Source organism: Nuphar pumila, chromosome 4, assembly GCF_984573655.1.
Source record: "Nuphar pumila chromosome 4, dmNupPumi1.hap1.1, whole genome shotgun sequence".
Lineage (NCBI taxonomy): Eukaryota > Viridiplantae > Streptophyta > Magnoliopsida > Nymphaeales > Nymphaeaceae > Nuphar > Nuphar pumila.
Window position 1 is genome coordinate 35,215,699 of NC_143252.1, and position 22,660 is coordinate 35,238,358.

General features: G+C 40.6%; 3 protein-coding genes across 5 annotated transcripts in view; 1 reads left to right on the forward strand and 2 right to left on the reverse strand.

Annotated features, from left to right (window-relative positions):
* The first annotated feature begins 8,489 nt into the window (after nt 1-8,489).
* LOC149839961 (L-type lectin-domain containing receptor kinase VIII.1-like) lies at nt 8,490-10,144 on the forward strand. Its single transcript, XM_090004289.1, has one exon. It carries the CDS (start codon nt 8,678-8,680, stop codon nt 9,713-9,715), a length of 1,038 nt encoding a protein of 345 aa, XP_089860415.1. The 5' UTR covers nt 8,490-8,677; the 3' UTR covers nt 9,716-10,144.
* Nucleotides 10,145-13,222: 3,078 nt separating this feature from the next.
* Nucleotides 13,223-15,167, reverse strand: LOC149839962 (tubulin beta-2 chain). The gene is made up of 3 exons (XM_090004291.1): nt 14,774-15,167; nt 14,116-14,385; nt 13,223-14,022 (listed from the first exon to the last, which is right to left on the reverse strand). The coding sequence occupies exons 1-3, from the start codon at nt 15,165-15,167 to the stop codon at nt 13,346-13,348; spliced, it is 1,341 nt and encodes a 446-aa protein (XP_089860417.1). The 3' UTR covers nt 13,223-13,345.
* Nucleotides 15,168-18,968: 3,801 nt separating this feature from the next.
* LOC149839963 (uncharacterized) overlaps nt 18,969-22,660 on the reverse strand; it is a 40,198-nt gene continuing 36,506 nt past the window's right edge. Inside the window, exon 9 of one of the 3 annotated variants that reach the window (XR_016431380.1) lies at nt 18,969-19,857. The gene's annotated coding sequence lies outside the window, so the exon portion shown is untranslated. Of the gene's footprint in view, nt 20,331-22,660 lie in introns of all 3 variants that reach the window. The other 2 variants (XR_016431379.1, XR_016431381.1) reach the window with 2 other exon arrangements.

Genomic DNA, 22,660 nt, shown 5'->3' on the forward strand with positions numbered 1-22,660 from the left:
CCAACCTATTCATAAAGGTAATTTCAACATACTAAAGAAGTGAAGGTGAATTATAGTGTAGTACATAAGAATATGATATTTTATAAATGAGTGTTCATCTTCATGATTCATATTATTCTTTCTTGTGATAAAGGGTAGCATGTGAACCCACGTGAAAAATTAAATCGAGATAACGGTTTAAATCTCAATTTAGTGTACTTTTAATGTCAATGGGTCAAGTGAAAGAATGTTGGACATATGGATCAGGTCCAACCCATTGGGTGACCCAATTTGACATTAAAAGCTTAGTGGGGTAGTGGGCATAATAGTGGAAAGCAGTTATTGCCATAAAGAAGGAGGTTACGTGAATGTGGAATGTCCACATTCATTATACCTCAATTCCCTCTTCCACTATATAAAGGGGTGGTTGGCTGCAATGAATGATGAGAAATCATTGTCATACAGTAATAACATTGGCCTAACCCATATTCGGTTCAGTGGTTTCAGAGTTCTGCTCACTGTCGACCTAAGGTCTGGGCTCATCGTGGGCGTCGATCGAATGAGAAGAATGTCAAGCACTTGCACGCATACTCTATGGTGTCTTTAGGTACGCTTTATGTGTATGTTGATGCAGGAAATGCCTACAAAACCTACTCACCACATGTTTTATTGAATTTTTTGTATTTTTTTCAAAATTCCTACCATACAGATGTGATTTGTATGCTTGTTTTTATAGGAATCAGTTCTTGGAGCATTTGATTATTATGCATGGATATATTTTTATAAGTTTCAAAAATCAACAGCGTATCATTTTCATAAAATTTTAAAGCTCTAAATACCATGTTTTTTTATCCAAAATTCATGATCCAAGCGTAGATTTCTAGTAAATCAATCATACTACAATAAGAATTTTGAATAAAAATATCAAATTTTTTCCATTGGGTAGGTTTTTATTTATATATATAGAGAGAGAGAGAAAGAAAGAGAGTAACTAAAATATGCGAACTAGAGATATGGGCATTTTCAACATTTTTTTTGCAAAATCCAACCTTGTGGATGTGCTTGGCATGGTGAATTTGGTAGGAATCAACCATTGGATGGTGTATTTTTTATGAAAAAATATGATTTTTGAATGCTTGAATATTTACAAAAATTATGAGCCATTGATTTTAAAACCTTAAAAAATCATGTTTATGCATCAAAATCAGATGATTCAATAGGGTTCTTATAAATCCAAGCATCGTGCATATGTACAGTTAGATTCAAGAGAAAAAAACAAAAAAAACCATGAAAATAGCGGTTCACAATTAGTTTTCATATTTTTATTTATTATATATATACTTCTCTCTCTCTCTAAGAGAGAGAGAGAGAGAGAGAGAGGTAGCTGCTTAGCACCTTCCCACATAAACAACCATGGACCTCCTGAGACTGTCATATCGCATGATCTAACAGTTGTTTACGATAAAATCATTAAAACAGTCTTTGACCGTGGTCGTGACCACTGCTAAAGGCCATTTTGGCCAAAAAAAAATAACCAAGCAAACATACATCGCTCACTTCTATCAATAGGCTCGGGTATTGATGGGAAGGTGGTAGGCATCCATTCCCTTCTCTCTCTCTCTTATATATATATATATATATCCACTCTAATTTGGATTTCTGGCTCCGCCTCTGTTTAGAACCAACAAGTGCAGCCAATATTTTCCCTGTATATTTGATGCATTCTATCAGGAGGGGATGACTGATGCAAGTTTAAAAAAGAAGACATTTATTTTGGTGCGGGTTGTGAAAAGTCATCAAAGTGGCTTGGACAATAATCAACCTTGGTTTAATCATGATATTAATGTTGCCCATCTGGTGTGGTCACCGGAGGACTTGGGAGGTGCCCGGCATGGCCTCACGGGTGAAGTTAGGGTGCCTCATAAATAATGGCACCATTACTTGATGCTATTGCATTTGCTCTTATTTAGAATACCCACAGTTCCAGCCATCACAGGAGCAGGATGGCAGTTGCACATCCATGGACACGAAGATCAAAACATGGGGCCCATGTCAGATCCGAAATTCTGACAAATTCTGGATATCAGATCTTCGGATCTAAGATCCCTAAAACCAATGTTGTCAAAATCGGCCTATTCAGATCGAATCTGTCCTTAGCCAATTTGAAACAGGGATCAATTCGGCCCTCTCTAAAATCGGTGGATTTGAAGTAGGATTTGTTCAGAATCCACTAAAAGCAAAATGTAGGTCACATACATGATGACACACCAAAGAAAAAAGTTGAGTCGTTGGCACATATTGTAAATGATTGTAGCAAACTTCAACCCTTTTGAAGTCTTCTTGTTAATAAAATTCCACTCCACTGAACATGAAGTCAGCTTCAAGCTTGACATGCAATAAGTTTGCAAAAACCAGACGCATTTTGATTCTTTCAGATCTCATATATGAGGTAATTTGAGATCATAAGATCTCAAATTGGTGGATCTGGGAATGATTTTCAAATATCATGTTTGGAGAGAGAGAGAGAGAGAGAGAGGCAATCAAACGCACCTAGGGATGGCAGTTGACCAGGGCGGGGGACAAGGTCTCCACCCCCACCCCGTCTCAAAATCCTGCCCTCCATCCCCACACAGGTTTTTTATTTTAACCTCCATCTCCAATTCATGTTTTCTATACCCGGTTCAAACCGGGCGAGGTAGGGCGGGACCCCCATTTCCCCTCGGTCCATTGCCACCCCTAAAGAAGGATTGGGAACCGGGTGGAGGAAAGCGTAAGTCCATCCCTGCACGGGTTTTGATTTTATCCTCCATACCCATTTCATGTCCTCCATCCAACCGGGATGAGGCGGGGCGGGACCCCCATTTCCCCTTGGTCCATTGCCACCCCTAAAGCATAAGTCCATCCCTGCACTGGTTTTGATTTTAGCCTCCATCCCCATTTCATGTCCTCCATCCAACCGGGATGAGGCGGGGCGGGTCCCCATTTTCTCCTATCCACTGCCATCCCTAAACGCACCCTATGATTTCCCCATCAAAGACAGCTAGCATCCCGGCAAATGATGGATCTTCTGCTTGTGAGGCACAAATCAAATTTATGTCTCAAACTTTCCTGTGTCCTTTCATTGGACTCACCTCAAAGGAGTGGTCCCAAAACCATAATTGTATGCTGTTGTGACTTCATGACCACATAGACTTTGGTACCAACCATCAAGCTTGGACCCTACCAATTACCAAAGGGTACGTTTTGCATCACATAAAATGACCTTGGATCCAATTCTCAGGCTTAGTCCCTTCCCGTTGTAAGGGTACGTTGGCGGAACAGGTTCAATCACATTGCACACTTTAGTGTGTGTGTGTGTGTGCAGCCGCATCTGATCTGCCATCTTGTGTTGGGCCTCACAGCTGGCAAGTCCAGAGATGGAAATCGGCCAGATGCAGTGGTACACTTAAAGTGTGCAATGTGATGGCATCTGATCCTGGATCTAAAGTTCTCATAGGACTCATTCACAGTGGGTTCGAGTTTAAGTAGGTCCAATGCACCTTCAACCACATCCGAGCCTGGCAGCTCAAGCTCAAACTCAAACGCAGCAACATTTTTGCAATTATTTTCACAAATTCAACGATATCTTGAGTTTACAAAACTGTAGATCTTATTAAAATTAGGGTGACTGCTTTCATCGTGGTTTCTTGCTTCCTAAAATGCTTCAGGTTTCTGGTGTTCTGATATTTCTTAAACTTACGCATCTCAATTCATGCTTCATTCATTGTTTCTCGTATCCCTCCTGTCATTTCTTTTTCTTTCTTTTTTTTTAAAGGCAAGCTGGGGTTAGGCCGACCCCTACTAGTTATACAATGATACCATTGAGATTTGAACTTGCAACGTCTCAACACAAGTTGATGTGCACTAGCTGCTCCTACCAGACAAACTGAGCCCCATACAACATGACAAGCATGATCCAAAGGTCAGATTTTGCTTTTGGAGCTTATATCCATGTAAATCAAGAGTGCTCCCATAAGTTATGTGGTTCATGAGAGTGAAGGTTAAACATTGGGTTATATTGTAAAATGTTAAACGCCAATGCAACATGACGCTTGTCCTGTTTGGTGCCCAAAGTAACTCTGCGTCCCCCCCCCCCCCCTTAGCGAGAACAAAGTATCGATTTTCTTTAGTTCTTGCACATGTTTGACATATTGCTAAGACCATGTTTGGAAGTGAGAAAGAATCACATATACAAAGACAAATTTACACATGAAAAGTTCTTGCATGGAAAATTTTCTTTAGTTTGTGTGGCATTTGGAAAGTGAGAGAGAGAGAGAGGAGTTTGTAATGTGAAACGTTTCTCCAACTTTGGAGATGGATAAATTTTTCATATGAAAAACTTTGATTTTTTTTTTCGTTTTTTTTTATTTTTCACTCGTATTTTGTCCTATCGTTTTCTCACTTCCAAATGCTCCTAAAAGTGTTATGTGGTTCATTACCACAATAACAGAACCCTTTTGAGTAGTTTTTTTAGTGGTTATGTTTTTTTTAGTCGGAAAAACCACGCCAGGATCATAGACCTAGTCGCTGCAGTACTTACGGTTGCTGTCCTGACAGTATAAAATTTCAAACCAATACTAACAAGATCTGAGATTGTGAGGTATCATATAATGCACAAAAAGTCTTAAACTAAAAATTGATGATTGTGATTACCTATGTGCCATTAGGCTGCATATCCCTAGGGATGGCAATGGACTGGGGCGGGGGGACAGGGTCTCCACCCCCGCCCCGTCTCAAGATTAGAACCTCCACCCCTGCCTTCATCCCCGTTTTATGTCCTCCATCCCCGGTTCAAATGGGGATGAGGCGGGGCGGGGCCCGTTTCCCCGTAGTCTATTGCTATTCTTTAAAAGGACTGGGGATGGGGCAGGGCGGGGATCGTGGTGGGGACGGGGCGGGGCGGGGAAAAGTGTAAGTCCATCCCCGCCTTCATCCCAGAACGGGGATGGATTTTAACCTTCGTCCCGGCCTTCATCCCCGTTTCATACCCTTCATCCCCGGTCCAAACGGGGCGAGGCAGGGCGGGGCCCCGCTTTCCCCCGGTCCACTGTCATCCCTACATAATCTTTGTGACGCGACCGGACACCTATGACACTTTGGTTTGGGCACATATTTGCACAGCTACTTTTTTAATATTTTCAAATTGTTATTACTTTTATTAATAATTCAATAAAAGGTTTTTTAAAATAAAATTGCTGAATAGTTTTTATTTATTGATTTTGTTTTTAAACCCTTATCCTCGTCTTATTTTTGAAAAATGTTTGAACATGCGTGTCCTCGTATCTTTGTGACATTGTTGAATGTCCAAATGCAAGGCTTAAACTTTTTTTTTGAAAATTACGGTTGGTAAAACCCTCGAGGTCCCACTACCCACTCGCGAGTACACCCAGCTTTTCACCTTACAAAGGGACGCCACCCATAGGTTTCGAACCAAATTTTTACCAATGAAAAAAGAAATAAAGGACTTGTAAGTAAATGTCTAATCCCTTTCTTCAGTATATCCAAGTAGGTTAAAATAAAGGCTCTTTTCCTTTTAAAAAACTTGCCCATGGGGTAAGTGGGGGTCCTGTGCCAAAGCTGAAGGCCAGGATCGAATCCCTATGCCACATGGGGCTCAAGAGATATCTGGTAGGGGTCTGCTTAACCCCAGCTTAGGTATGGCAATGGATAAGGGAAAAAATGGAGCCCAGACTCGCCTCATCCCGTTTGGCACGAAGATGGAGGACATGAAACAGGGATGAAGATTAAAATAAAAAACCCGTGCAGGAATTGACTTAACGCTTTTCCCCGCCCCGTCCCCGTCTCCAATCGCCACCTTGCCCAGCCGCTCCCCGTCCCCGATCCTTCTTTAAGGATGGAAGTGAACCGAGGGAAAACGGAGCCCCACCCTACCTCACCCCGTTTGGATCGGGGATGGAGGACATGAAACGGAGATGACAGCGGGGGTGGAGACCTTGTCCCCTGCCCCGATCCACTGCCATCCCTACCTCAGATTGCCTTTCAAAAAAAAAAAAAGCATACCCCACGCCTTATCATGCTCTCCAAACCAGATTTGGACGACTCGTTGAGAAGACAAAATTTTTCATTTAATTCCAACTTTTAAAGGTGAAATTACAAACATAGCATCACAAACCAATAGGACTGAAAAACAAGGTCACTCTTATGTTTGGCTCGTAAAGAGTTTGTTAAAACTTATAAAGTAGGCTGGGCAAGCTGCATATGAGTAGGTACTCAGGCTCAACTCGTATAAACTCGTTAGGTAGCAAGGAATATATTTTATATATTTATATGTATTATTTTACAAACTTATTTCTTTCGGCTAGAGAAAATGCATTTTGTTTTCTATAAGCAATTCGGCTTGAACTTGGCTCATTTAACTTGGACTGATTATGAGCTCGAACTTGGCTTGGCTCGCCACAAGAATGAGCCTAGAACAATTCAAGCTCATCCTGTAAAGTTCATTTACCAGCCCTAGACTCAACCAGAGTAATGGGTATTGAATTTTTTTAGGGCAATTTGGTAATTACAAACCTGTCACCGAGAAACTGCCATCAAGATCATAGACCTAACCTCACTGGCTCTGCCTGTCCTGGCAGCGTAAAACTCTGTTAGCTTACCCCTTGCCTCCTACACTATTTTCACAGTTGGGGTTGATGGGGGATAGTGTTGGGATGCATTTCATTTTTGTTGATATATGTTTAACTTTAACACACTAAAATCGTTATGTGCTTTTTGGTCCCTATGTCAATTCCATTGACTCAGGATTTTGTTCTTTTACTATTGGCATTTTTATTCACACACAGAGGGGAGGGGGACACTACAACAACAACTACAACTAGGCCTTCATCTCAAAATAATTGGGGTCGGCCATATGAACCAAAAAAGAAAATCATTATGGGTCTTCCACGTGAATCCTTCTCCTCCAATCATTTCTATCCATTGCCATGTCTTTGGTGAGGTTCAAAGCATTCATATCCTTTCCTATCACCTCCATCCATGTCTTTTTAGGCCTACCCCGACCTCTTTTAACTAATATATTTTTCCATTTCTCCATCCTTTTAACTAGAGCATTATTAGGCCTTCGCCGAATATGTTCAAACCACCGTAAATGATTCTCTCTCATCTTATTTAGAATGTGGATTCCATGACTCAGTTCATAACAAGGTTATTGATTTGAAGGCATGGGCATCAGATTTCTGTAGATCAAACGAGTGTTGCCATCTTTAGTTGCATTTTTTTCTTTTTCTATTTTATGACAAGAAACTCTCACCGAGAACCAGATCACCAACGCTCAAGCTCTTATGGCACCCGCATGAGAGTCGAACCTAAACGAAGAGGTCAGCACCTTCTCCTCAATGCGGCCACTCGTGCGGCGGGGCTGATTACAAGCATGAAAACAGCATTGCCGGGCCAGTTCACTCTCTTGCGGTTTGTCATTATAGGGCGGGGTCAATCAGGGTCTGATCCTAGTGGGTTCCTTGTCAAGGAAACAAAAAAGTATAGCTGGTCTCTATTTTGAACACTGCTTGTGGGCAACGGGCGACTCTCTAGTATGATACTATGGACCTCCTCTGTGAGTATGAAGCATCCATATTACCAGGCTTCTACTTTCTAAATAAGCAAACTTGTCAAGTTGTTGAAGTGCCCCCATCTAGAAACCTCCTGAATCCTACCATCAAATGTGGTGTAGGGAAGCCATTTTGCCCTAAGGAGTTGATACAATCCTAAGAAGCCACAAGTTTTAGGATAATTTAGTGTAAAGGTAAACTGGGTTGGGGGGAGATTGGGAGAAGGCCTCCCCATTTTGCCCTTCCACCTTAAAACGAAAAACATGGAACAAGCTTAGTCACCCCACCACCATTTACAGACTATGTCCTTGACAGTAGAATTGAAGATGGTGGCAATGGAAGAAAGGGTGTCCTTCTCGCCGACGAAGTATGTGATGAGTGGAAACCTACAAAATTTCTCTCTCTCTCTCTCTCTCTCTCAAATGCTTCAGCTGCCAAGAAACCTACAAAATGAAAGGAAGATAACTTCTTGTCAATTTCCACTTCAAACACTTTGGCTGCCTATACAAAGTATCTCATATTCTGCAAATGAGAGAGAGAGAGAAATTACAAGGGTCCATAGAGCTTTTTGGATACTAGCGATAGATTTTTTTTAGCAAAGAAGTTACTTTTTCCATGAATACTCCAAGTAAGTTTCATAAGGTCATTTTACATGAATTAACTCAAATTTAGCCCAAGTTAACTAGATAGAGGTATAACACCATGCCTGTTTTTGTCAATTAATATAAAAAGATAGCAGCTTCCAAGATTTTTGAAAAGATGGTGCCTGTACTGAAACATCAACAAATTTTTATCTCAGATCATGAAATTTTGCCTAAAAAAGGAAAAAAACAAGAAGAAAAAAAGTGGGGGAAAGGAGGAGAAAAGCAAAATAGAAAAAGAGCCGTTCCAGCCTTCCAGGCTTGCAGTGTCACCAAAAAAATCGTTGTTTTCCGTGGCTCTCTTCAATCTGCACCAAAGGCACCATTTCCTCCTCTCTGCACGGACTCTGTCACTCGAACTCTTTACTCTTCACACTCTCCCCCACCAAATCCCTAACCCTAGAAACCCACCATTTTACCCCACCTTACCTCCCTTCTTCTGAGAGGCTAATGGCTGCCTTCTCCTCCTTCAACTTCTTCAGCCTGAGGCTCCTGTTCCCCTTCACTCTCCTCTATCTCTTCCCCATTTCTGCAAAAACAATCCCTAACCCCAATCCCAATTTTTCCTACCAACCTTCTTTCTCCTTCCCCAGATTTGAAGACAGTAAAAGCGATTTCAGTATCTCTCTTTTTGGGGATGCTCGGATTTCTCCGGACAATTCCGCCATCAGAATCACCAATGGGTCATCGCCGAGCTCGGGACGGGTTCTTTACAAGAACCCTATCGAGATGTTCAGAGGGAAGGCCAAGACCCCAATCTCGTTCTTCTCCTTCTTGTCCTTCTCGCTTTCGCCCGGCAATGGCGGGTGCCTAGCCTACGCTTTCACCCCCAGAGGCTTCTCGTTTGCGGACGGGTGGGAACATGAACGATCATCCGGCGGAAAATCTAGGGCTTTCGTGGTTAGATTCGACGCTTCGAGCGATCTCATTTCGATTCGGGTGAGCGATGCCCCGACGGTGGGTTTGGTGGTGAATAGTGGGGAGCGGTTGAGTTGCTGGATCGAGTACGACTCGAATTCGAGGGTGGTGGAGGTGAGGATCGGGAATTCGAGCGAGTTTCGGCGTCTCTGCCCGGTGATTTCGTACTCGGCCGATCTTTCGAGGGTTTGGGATGAGGAGATGTTTGTGGGCATCGGAGCTTCGAGCGTGAACTCGTCGCAGATCGCCACCCTCTACTCCTGGAACTTCAGCAGGCGCTACTCGGCCTTCACATTGCATTCTGAGCCGTTGGACCCGCGGGATTTCCCGCAATTCGGTGAGGAAGATGTAAAAGAGAGGAAGAAGAGTAGTGTGATAGGAATTCTGGCTGCCCTTGTTGTGGGTGCTGCGTTTGGTGCCGTAGCTGTGGTCGCATTGTTGTTGATGAGGACACTCTTGGCCAGGAGAAATTCGATAGCCCCGACAGAGTTTGTCGGCGACCCTGTAGACCTCGAGTGCGAGAAGATCAAAATTGCTGGAGCTAAGGGTGGGTCTGATGCTAAGAAGTAAAGGATCATAATCAAGGCTGTTGGAGCTGAAGGTCTGTGTGATGCTAAGAAGTGAAGGATCATAAGTGATCTTGCTCTTGCGTTGTACATTACTGAATTGTAGTATAACTACCATTTTTTTGTGCTGCATCTGCTGTTATCTGATGAAGTGTTTCATGATATGCTCTTTTGCATGTTTAATGTCCTGCAGCGAGCAGGAATCTGTGAATTTTAAAATTGTAGAAATTTTCAGAGGTGAGGCTGATCGGATGAGAAGAAGCGCACTTCGTACAGTGGTGGGTTTATGCTTGATAATGTGCAATCTTCTTGTACACATGCATTTATGCTAGAAGATCAACCTTAGTTTCTTGTGTGCATAATATGTATTTCCTGAAAAAAACAGTTTCTTCTGGTGTTCGAAGTGTTATGAAACTATTTCCGTTTTCTGTAATTTCAAAGTCCCACGGTGGAGATTTACGTTGTGTTGATCGTCCAAGTGTACTTTTGGTATTCCTTCAATGGCGTTCTTGCTTATTTTGATTTCTTTTATTTTTCAGTGGTATTTTTGTCTCCATGGCTGAATTTTGAACATGGATTCTGAAATCTTGTCTGAAAAGCACCGCTGGAGAGGGCCAAAAAAGTTGTGACTTTTGATGGTTGATGCCAGAATGGGAGCCACTGTTGGCCGCTCTCTCACAGTAAAAAGGAACAGAAACTAATGCTTGCAAATCTCTCCCTTGTAGTTTGCAAGTTTGGCTCTTCTGTTACATTTCTTCTACTGCTGCCTCACTAGGAAAGCAAAAGATATTGCCTAAAAAACCATGTAGATTTTGTGATTCTGCCATGTTGATATTCTTTACTGCGTGAATGCACTGTAACTCTGGAGTGCAGATCAAATGATGACAAATTGAGAATTTTGAAAAGGGGGTGCGTCTTTTCTTTTGGATTAGTGAACTACTAATAATACATTTCTGACGAAGTTGTTCTGCAATATCATGTATCACGTGCATGGTGGTGTACTCTCTGAGTGTGTGTGTGAGAGAGAGAGAGAGAGTAGTTGCAATGGAAGGAGAGGAAAAAGTGGAAGTCTTTCATTTTATATGGGGAACAGATACAGAAAAAGCTGGCTTTTTTACAATGGGGAGTCATTGCTGTGAGGGATTTCTGTTTTCCATGCGAGAAATGATGTCTGTCAGAGCCTAGCAATCTTCAGGACCACAAATACAACACAGGAGAAAATGAATTTCAAAATGCCTGGAAAAGTTTATATGGCATTGCAATGTCCTCTTCAGGGGGATTTGATATCCAACAGTGGAGAATTGTTGGTGTAAATCAAACATGAAATTGACAAGCTCAAGTTGACGTCCTCTAGAGCTTAGTAATCTTCCAGAGTAATTATTATGCAGTAGTGGAGAATTCGTTGAGTAAATTGAGTTTAAGGATTTATCCAACTTTTTTTTTTTTGAGGGAAAGAGAAGTGATAGCATTAAAGTTTAGCAAACGTTACAACCATAGTGACAAAAGTTAAAAACGGCAAAATATCGGCAGCCAAAAACTCTCGAAAAATTAAATTTTTTTTTTTAATCTCATGTATTTTTCAGCAAAATCTTGGCAACAATAAATAGATTAAACATATAAAAAAATATTTTTTTACAAGGAAATGTAAAAAAAATATCTAAAAATTAAAACCGCAGTTTTTTCAAGATAAATACAGATAAAAACATATCTCATTTAAAATGTGATATTTATGTTTTTGTCTAAAAGCTTGTGAGATATTGAAATTATTGCCAGAAATTACCGTTTCGGAGAATTTCTTGTGATATTTTCATAAACCTCGCGAAATTTGTCAGTATGGTTACAACAGAGCTGACGAGCAATCAGCCTGCAGTGAATATAAAAAAGGAAAATTTTTAAAAAAAAACGAAGAGTAAGATCTTAAACTAGCAAAGGCTTTGCGATCAGAAAACTCAAAAATCTGAGACACCCAAGGGACGAAATTGCAATTAACCATCCCCATCATTGTCCAATAAGCAGAAAGCCTTCTGGAAATCTTGAATCTGGTCTCTGGTCATGCATTTTGCCATTACCAAGGGGCTCTCGGCTTGTCTGGTTGGAGCTGCTAGTGCACGTCACCGTGTGTTGGGACGTTGCAGGTTCAAAAACCCAATGGATAGTTGTAACGTATAACGGTATTGGTCTGCATGCCTTTCAAAAAAAAAAACTTTATTTTTCTAAGCCAAATGAAATCCTAGGAAACACTTTAGGGATTTTTTTTGTAAAACATTGAAACCTTAATTTTAATTTATTATGACTTTTATATATATGTGTGTGTTAACTTTGTTTTTGATGAATTTTTCTATAAAAACCTGAAAGCATGTTCAGTATTATGAATTATATAATATGTTATTTATATATGTGTGTGTGTGTGTATAGATATATTATATATATTTTGTGAAAGCATGTGTCATGTAAGAATTAAACATTTTTAAGTATATTTTATGTATTTTTTATATTTTAATTAGAGTACCCGAAAGCATATTTTGTTGATTTGTATGTGTACAATTTTATATATATATATATATGTGTGTGTGTGTGTATTATATATATTTTGTGAAAGCATGTGTCGTGTAAGAATTAAACATTTTTAAGTATATTTTATGTATTTTTTATATTTTAATTAGACAATTTTATATATATATATATATGTGTGTGTGTGTGTGTATTATATATATTTTGTGAAAGCATGTGTCGTGTAAGAATTAAACATTTTTAAGTATATTTTATGTATTTTTTATATTTTAATTAGACAATTTTATATATATATATATATATGTGTGTGTGTGTATTATATATATTTTGTGAAAGCATGTGTCGTGTAAGAATTAAACATTTTTAAGTATATTTTATGTATTTTTTATATTTTAATTAGAGCACCGACTAGCGATGCCCTTTAAAATATTTCTATATTCTCCTTTCTTATTTTTTCTATGTCATATGGGTTAAAACCAAAAAATATTTGTTGTTTTTTCTATATCATTTTAATTACTCGTCTCATGTTAGGTGACAAATCAAGGGAAATCCAAGCCCTTGTTGGCCAACAGCGTCCATGTTGTGAAACAGAAAATAATCCAGTCCTCTCTGGCAGGACAGTCTGGATCTAGAAATTTAATATGTCTCTATGGCACGCATCAACACACGCCATTTTACCTCTATACTTACAAGTTTGTATTCAATTTATAATTTATAATTATATTTTTAGTTTATCATTTTATATTTTGGATATAACATATATATATTTAGATCGTATTCAGTTTATTTTGAATTTATTTTGTATTTATCTGATAATATATATATATATATATTAGTCGTGCTTCCGTACCCATGTTTTTTGGAATTGTCATGTTATACCCGCACCCACACACACCCGGATTATACAAGTGATATAGATTGGTATAGTATTTCCTATACATATATATATATATATAGGAATAAGAAAAAAAGATCAAAAAGATAAGCAAAAACAAAAGGACTACTCTAATTAAGAATGCTTCCACTAGAAAAACAAATGGTCTACACTAATTAAGAAAGATTGCACATGAAGCAGGCAACTGGGAGTTGCAGACACCCAAAACCCTTAAGAACTATAACCGCATTACATCTCATCAACCTCTTCTTCTTCCTCCTCATAGTCTCCCTCCTCGTCTGCGGTAGCATCCTGGTACTGCTGGTATTCAGAAACCAGATCGTTCATATTGCTCTCTGCCTCTGTAAACTCCATCTCGTCCATTCCTTCACCAGTATACCAGTGCAAGAAAGCCTTTCTCCTGAACATAGCAGTGAATTGCTCGCTCACCCTCCTGAACATCTCCTGAATGGATGTCGAATTTCCGATGAAGGTTGACGCCATCTTCAGGCCTGTTGGCGGGATGTCGCAGACGGTGGACTTCACATTGTTGGGGATCCATTCCACAAAGTAGGAGGAGTTCTTGTTTTGGACATTGATCATTTGCTCATCAACCTCCTTGGTGCTCATCTTGCCACGGAACATTGCAGATGCCGTCAGGTACCGCCCGTGCCTCGGATCCGCGGCGCACATCATGTTCTTGGCATCCCACATTTGTTGTGTTAGTTCGGGCACGGTGAGAGCCCTGTATTGCTGAGAGCCCCTGGATGTAAGAGGGGCAAAACCCACCATGAAGAAATGCAGACGCGGGAATGGAATCAGGTTCACAGCGAGTTTCCTCAAATCTGAGTTCAGCTGGCCCGGAAATCTCAGGCAGCATGTTACACCAGACATAGTCGCAGATATCAAATGGTTCAGATCACCAACTGCAAGAAAACATTGGCACCATGGATGAGAACAATGTGAACCAATTTCGACAAATGCATATAAACATAGTTAAGAGATTGATGCAAACATACAACTAGGTGTGGTGAGCTTCAGAGTCCTGAAGCAGATGTCATAAAGAGCTTCATTGTCAAGAACCATGCACTCATCTGCATTTTCAACAAGCTGATGAACGGAAAGCGTCGCATTGTAAGGCTCGACGACGGTGTCAGACACCTTTGGAGAAGGAAAGACAGAGAAGGTAAGCATCATTCTGTCTGGATATTCCTCTCTCATCTTTGATATGAGTAGCGTGCCCATTCCGGACCCTGTTCCTCCTCCTAAGGAGTGGCACACCTGAAAACCTGCAACAAACAGACGAGAACCATTAGAGGGAAACCTTCTGAAATGGTAAAAGTTGAGAAAGGCCATCATGCCCCATATTCAGGAAATGGACTGTGATCTCATTTTGAAAGACAAACCATTGAACAGGGCATGTTTCCATGTTGAATTAAGATAAAATGGCAAAAATGGAGAATGGGTTGATAATGTCCCTCTCAATTCCTTGTCCACATTTTGGATGCATAATTGCATTAGATGATTACCCATTTCAACCAAGTAAGAAAAAAACAGATGGTGATCAAAATCATATTAAACCTGAAAACCAAAATCAAAATACACAAAAAGAAGGGGGAAAGCCCACTAGCCTACAGTACAAGCACAATATAACACAAAATCATTCTTAAGGGATACCTTGCAAGCAGTCACAGTTCTCAGCCTCCTTCCTCACGACATCAAGAACCGAGTCGATGAGCTCCGCTCCCTCCGTGTAATGGCCCTTGGCCCAGTTGTTCCCGGCGCCCGACTGCCCGAAAACAAAGTTATCCGGCCGGAAAATCTGGCCGAAAGGCCCGGACCTGATGCTGTCCATCGTCCCGGGCTCAAGGTCCATGAGCACCGCCCGGGGAACGAAGCGGCCGCAACTCGCTTCGTTGTAGTACACATTGACCCTCTCAAGTTGCAGATCAGAGTCTCCATTGTACCTTCCGGTGGCATCAATGCCGTGCTCGGCGCAGACCACCTCCCAGAACTTGGCACCAATTTGGTTGCCACATTGACCACCCTGGACGTGCAAGATCTCCCTCATGGTGGTGCGCGCTGTTGAGAGAGAGAGAGAAAAATGAGTCAAGGCGTGTGAAGAGGAAAGGATATATATGGAAGCGGTGGCGTAACGGCTCTATTTGCGCAGCGATAGCGGGAAGTGCGTTTTTAGAATAGGGCTTCTCCTGACCGTTGGAGCCGAGCCAACGGGCGCTGATCCAACGGTCAGATGGGATTCGTCGTTTCGAAATTCAAATTTTGGGGGACGCCTGGCTGGCAAGTAACGTCCAGTAACTAGTAAGACGGCCTGTGTTGGCCTCCCAAAATTGAGGATTACTCTGGAAGAAATTTCTATCCAGTATTGGGTCACTAAGGGTGTTTTTGTCATTTACGAATATTTAAACGACAGAGCACTTTTGAATTTTTATCGTGCTAGTTTGTATCAACAAAATGGAATCTGTACATCTATCTGGTCCAGGCTGTTCTTCATCTGGGTCCAAATATACTGCCACCCACAAATGTAAACAGTTCGGATTTGGATTGGATGTGGCCAGTAGCATATTCGACTGATCGATGTTGGCTAATCAGATTCAAATTCAAATTCGGATTTGGATGCTGAAAAGTTCATTTCAAATCTGCTTTTTTATATGTAAATGGATTCGGATATCTGTCAAATTCAGATATTTATTGGATTCAGTAGCAAAAAATCAAATTCTGCTTCATCCGATATAGTTTTGGCTCACCAAAAGCAGCTAATAAGGGAATCGAATTTACTTGGATATCTGATAAAATTCCCATTTTACTGCTACTCATTTTTAGTGTAAGAGTGTATTTTGCATGGTTGAATCCAAACTAATCTTAGGCAAACAAATGTTTTTTTTTTTATAGGCAAGCTGGGGTTAGGCAGACCCCACCAGTTATACAAATACAAAGTACCATTGGGGTTTGAACTTACAACGTCTCAAAACAAGGTGACTCACACTAACAACTCCTACCAAACAAGTTGGTAGGCCAAACAAATAGTTGGCCTGTCACCCAACTTGACAAAGACCCCCAACTTAACAGCATAGTGCCAAAAGTTAAAAATGGCAAAATAACAGCAGAAAAAAACTCACGAGAATTTGAAAATCTCATGTTTTCTGGCAAAACTCCGCAATAAAAACTAAATTTAAAATATATAAATTTATTTTTATAATAAAAATTAAAATATGCACTTGTTTTTTCATGATAAAAACATAAATATGATGTTTAAAACGTGATATTTATGTTTTTGACAAAAAACTCAAAAGAGAATTTGAAAATATCAAGAGAAATTACCATTTTAAACTTTCGAATAATTTCTCGTGATATTTTTGAGAGATTTGTCACTATGCTTAACAGCATTAAGATATGGATCTACTAAGGAAGGTCCAATTAACTAGTTGGACCTCACCCACAAGTTCTGAGTAGTGTATGGATCCAGGTGTGCATTGGAACTTTGCAAATAATACATGAATTCCACTTGAGACCGGACAATGATCCAGAACTGTTTACACATTGAACAACATAAAATAGAGATTTCAATGAGACTGGTTCTTGCTATCCAAATGTAGAACCGGGTCTGATGCTACCTAAGCAAAGTCTGGTGGGAACCGGGCACCTACAGAGTACCAACACCTCAAGATGGATTTGGAGTCCGGACCCACACTAATCGCATTGGAGCCCCAATATTCCCATTGATTGAAGGAGTATGCAGCCAGTTGTGGATCGTCTCCGCTAGCTTATGGGGCTAGTAGATCCGGATGGGAGATGATTTTATAGGAATGCAACCAGAGCAGCACAAGCTTTCGGGGGGGGGGGGGGGGGGCAGGTAATCCAGTTGAACATGGACTTGACATCCAAGGCAGCCCGATTGATAGCCCAGTCATACGGCCTTGCCTAATTGACCCAGGCCTGGGTCCATCTACAAAAAAGCTAAATCAAGTATTGTGCCTGGACGAGGGTTTCCAATTGGTCAGATCTTCTCTGGACCCGGTTGAGTCCGAACTTGGATCAAACTTTGAGGCGGGGGTGCCAGGTATGGATCCAGGATCCAACCAGTCCTACCATTCGGAAAACCATGCCAGGGTCCTCCTATAAAGATTAGATAGTCCATCCCTGATGCATATCCAGTAAAATAAAACTTTTTATATTTTTTACATTGAAAATTTGGGGATCTTAATCAAGACTCAAATCGGGACTGAGTCTTGTTTGAAATTTCAGAAACCAAATCCCGCTCCACATATTAATCAGACAATATTGATCCAGCATCAAGTCTTAATTCCAAAACTAGATCCAATGGTTTGGATCAGGTCATAACTCATCCAGTGACACCCACACTTGGACCTACCCCAAGCCCAATAGGCACCTCGTTGAGCCAAGCCAAGCTCTGTGCCAGCCTCATGCCCAATGTATACTCTGTTGGCGCACCAAACACTGAGTGATACTATTTAGCGTGATTGCTTCACACAATTATTCAAAACACAAATTTTCTTATAAAATGAAATTATGACAATGGAAAATAATAACATGAACAACTAGCCGGCGATTGGTGGGGCTCTCTGGCGAGAAGGAGCTCCCTCGCTATTCCCTTTACTTGACTAAACAGCCCAATCCTACCCTACCCTACCCTGCAGTCCCATGTTAGAGACTTAGAGAGGTACTGAGGTTCATAGAACCCTTTTTTTGTTTTTTTCTTTCTTCGAGTGAAGCTAAAATAGCCTTTATAAAGTGAAGCGTACGCTTTCCCTTCAAAGCGCAAGGTGCAATAAAGCGTACGCTTTTGTAAAAAAATCACGCACTTCATTACCTAGAGCTTTTCTATTGCACTTTGGAGTGGTATGGGATTAGTTTTTAGATAAAGTGTGCTTTTAACAACACTGCAAATCAGCATTATAGTTGTGTTGGATTAGAATAACTATGTCGACCCATTTTTCACATGAAAATCAATAGCTGAAGTTCTCAATTTCTTAGATCCTTATGTCAGTCAAATATGGGTCTAAAGTACACGTAACATTCCTGATCATGGCAGATTGAACTTGATCGTGATTAATGAACTTAAAAAAACCTTAGCTCATTTATGCAGGCAAGCATGGACCTATGCTCGATCTCAGCCCACATATATATATACGACAGGGTTGTGCTATAGTAGTAGTAAACTAGTAAGAGCCCATTGTTTCAATCCAGCGAAAGGAAAGGTCTTTCATGAAATGAAAGGCAAATCTCTAAAAACTCGTCATGAAAAGATTAACACATAAAAGTTGCATTTGACGCCTTAAAGAAAAACCTGGCAAGAACTTGGTCCTCGTCATCAGTGGGCCCTCAAGGCAATTCAGAGGCCCAATAAGCATGAACAACCTAGGCAAGCTTTAGCGTTTTCAGTCCTAGCCATCAATTGTTGAGGACTTGAAGTTGATCCAGTCTTCTTCGCTAAGTTCAATCAAAGTCATCATTTAAAGGGACTTCCGTAATACTCCTCCAAGAAAAGTCATTACTAAGAAATTCTTGAAGTAAAACCACATTTAGGCCTATGTTTCGGAGACATGAATCGGCTGCTGTGTTGTGGTTTTCACCAGGCTCCCATATTCTCTCTTGCTGTTTGGGAGCAGTGGCTTTGCTGAAACGAAGTGTTGAGTATTGGCACGCCCAACACCACATTCCAAAACCTTTCAGGAGAGGACGTTTTTGGGACTCATCACATTGGCCAAAAGATATTTTGGCTATACACTGAAACCATTTTTCCATCCCATTGCAAGGCTACCAAACATAGCCTTTAACTGAATCAAATCTAGGAGACCATGACTAAGTTTAATTAGACTGCAGACACTGGTTTTTAAGAGTCCAGTTAAACTCGCAAAAGTTAAGTGCTTACGGGACGTTACTTTAATCACGTTTCTGGTGACATAATATCTTGCAGTCGATGATTTTCAGATGTTTCCACTACATATTTTATAGATCTGACCATACAAAGGCCCCGAAAACGAGGTCTCGTTTCTCACCCCCTCTTCCCTGCTGCTTCTTCCTTCAGCAACCCAGCTGTACGAGGTCAAGGTCAGGGCGTGGTTATCAAACCTCTACATGGACGTGGGGACATGGTTTTTCCCCGCCACCCTCAGCCTTCCGGCAAGGCCAGGTCACCTGCCACTTCATCTCACCTCCCTCCGGCATTTCATGCAAGGAGAAGACCCCCTGCAGCTGGGGCCCTTGAATAGGAGCAGACCGCAGCCCCAGCCTTGTGTGCACATCCGTGGTCACCCCCACAAGCCCCTTCCGAGGCACCATCGCAGAGGTAAGCCTTCCCGCCTCAGGCATTACCCCTCCCAACACACCTACAGAGCTGCCGGAATACCAACTGACTGGCAGCACCCCTGGGCATTGTCCCAGGGAATCGAGAAGCAACTCCTCCTTGAGTCGCCGGAAGACTTTGGAGCCCTCACAAGGATTGAGCCAGGACGCCAGTGCACACCCTCCCGGCATCCCATCACGATAGCGTTCAGTGTACAAAGGTTACCAAAATGAATTTAAGGAGAGGACTGCAAACCATGAGATTTTTTCATGTATACAAGAAAAACGTTGGGGACAATAAAGTGGAAGGCGCCATGGCAGCACCTTCTGCAGAATACAAATCTGTCCACCGCAGCTCCCATGTTTGGGTTGCATTATGAGGCAAGTAGAAATGGCACAGGCACCTCTGAACTTCTGTAGAAACTGCCCACTTCCTACGCAATGAAACAAAACTTTTTTTTTGGGGATCTGATTTACCAGACATGTCCAGGATAGAAAAATGAATGGCCTGTAATGTGATAAATTTACCCTTTTACGTCAAAAAATTACAATTCCTGCTACCTTGAACATCACATCCATGAGGTCAAATTGGACAACACAACCTGACCCTATGAGTTACAATTAGGGGGTTCAGAGAACCCACTAAAGTTAGTGTAGCCAATATTTTTTTTCACGATCATGGCCTTGCTTGAGCTTAGTTAACAAATTTGAAACGGGGGTAGTTCAAGCTTGCATTGAAATCCATTCCAGAGAGGAGCTCAAAATCTCGCAAAAGCCCGTTGAAATGATACAAACATATTCCAATGCAGCCAGAACGTTTGTGGAGTATCACAAAAATATCGGTGACTCGGAGACGCCAAGTCAGCAAAGTGTTGCAAACACAACGCCACAAACAATGTTACAGAATCTGAGAATCAAGATGCCAAACATGCACAGTTGCAGGATATGAGGACCGAGTATAGAAGACCGAGTATTCAACAAATAGCAGTAGTCCCTCTAACAAGTCCCCTAGGAAATCCTTGCAAAAGATCACAGCATAGACACTTGAAAGAAAGGATTAGAGGTCGAAAGCTATAAAAATCGCCAATAAATCTCAAATGATTATGTAATCACACCAAATCATGCACGACATGACACAAAAGTGACATCCGGCAGATAAAAGTTATTAAAAGTGCAATAACACCTAGGGACAATTTGTAATTAATATACGATAGAAAAACTCCCCTTGGACATTAGGCTTCGTAAGTTTGGGTAGGCAAATTTAAAGCAGATTTTGAACGGGACAAAAAGGAACCAAACAAGAGGTCTATGGTGACATAAAACAGTTGTGCTATTATCATCATCCTATGTTTGGCCCTAATATCAACGGCACACGTTAGAGTCTCCTAACTCCCACAAAGGAAACTGAATCAAATTTACATGAATTAGCTAATGAAAGCTACAAGCCCCTCAAGAGTTTAGATGTTTTTATATATATATAACTTGAAGTTTCATATCATCTACGCTATCTAGAAAACATCACACAGGCCGTATAAATTACTCTTTCATTTTCTCTTTTTCCACTATTGAATGCTGATAAGAATATGCAAGTCAGCAAACCCTAGGAAGCATATGAATATCCAGCAAGTGAGAAACCGTAGAAAGCTAATGTCATTCCCCCAACAAAGCCATAGGATTTATAAGGGATTTCAAGAAGATACAACTTGAATGCCTCGTCTGTTTATGTAAATGACCAACCACTCTGCGTCGAATGTTAAGATATGGGAAATGGTTTACATAACTTTGAAAAATGATTCTATCAGAGAAATTTATTTGTTGCCATAGCAGCTAGAGAACCATGTGTCAAATCCTAGGGCTCGTCTGAACAGCTAACCTTTTATGATGCACATGAACAAGAACAATAACTAACAAGGGAAGAAACCTAGAGCAGCTTCTGCACTAAACCTTTTCTTTTAACTCGGTAGCATGCAAAGGCATAGGAAAACTAATACTAGTCCAAATGAATGCCTTCAGTCAACAGAGACCAGCAACAGGCTAGACAAAAAAGATCTGATGAACCCTAGAGTAGAGACAACAGAAAAGACAGGTGGAGCAATATATAAGCATAAAGCGATGGTTTGCACCAAACTCAAGGAAACCATGGTCAAACTACAAATCTTGCGGCTTAAGGCATCAATTTGCTTCCCTAACAAATGAAGATTTCTACCCCACCCTAATTAACACAGATTTTGTAGGTATATATATAAACAGGTTCCAGAAATAGTGAGAAATACATAGATAGGCCAAAAAACACTTTTTCTTCACGAAATTGCCTAAATAAAATAAATATTTAGGCCCTTTTACCTGTTTCTCTTATTTTTAGTTAGGCATATCAATGGGTCAGACCATGACCATCTCCAACCAACCACAAGACAACCCAAACTAAACAAGCCGTGTATTTTAAACAACCATGAAATAAAGGATGCCCAGCTCAAGTTCAACCTTCCACCAATTTCACCAAGGGGAAAACAAAAAAACGCTACAAACAAAAAACTGCATCCAACCATATCCAATCAGTCAAAAGCTATATCCAACCAAACCCGTATCCAACCAAGCAAAAAATACAAAAATCACAAATAGTTAGCGAAGAAACATTTAGGGTGTGTTTTGATACTTAGGAGCAGAATTCTCATGTAAAAATGAAATTTCAATCCAAACAAATATTAAGACAATTCTTAACCTCTAGATTTCTAGCATTTGGATAACTCGGACCCACTCACTCCTTTTGTTTGAAAATTCTTGTATCATTATTTGGTTTTATCATGGTATTGATGTGAGAATCCTCCTTTTCGATTACGGGGACAATGGGTTTACTTTCTAGTTCAAACCGTATTCAAATCCCATTTTGTGCTGTATCTGTATTTGGCTTCATATCAAATTTGATCTGTTAGCATTTTTACATATAAAAATGCTTTTTTGGCACTTTTTTATGGATCCATTATTGCTATTTGTATTTTAGATCTGGTTGAAATCCTAATTCATTGGATATCATTTGGATCCATATTTAAATCCAGGTTTATTGCATATATTTTGGATTTTGGTTTAGATTTAACATGAACCAATCCGTATCCTAGGAACAGAATTCTCATGTAAGAATGAAATTTCATACCAAACAAATATTAAGACAATTCTTAACCTCTAGATTTCTAGCATTTGGATAACTCGGACCCACTCACTCCTTTTGTTTGAAAATTCTTG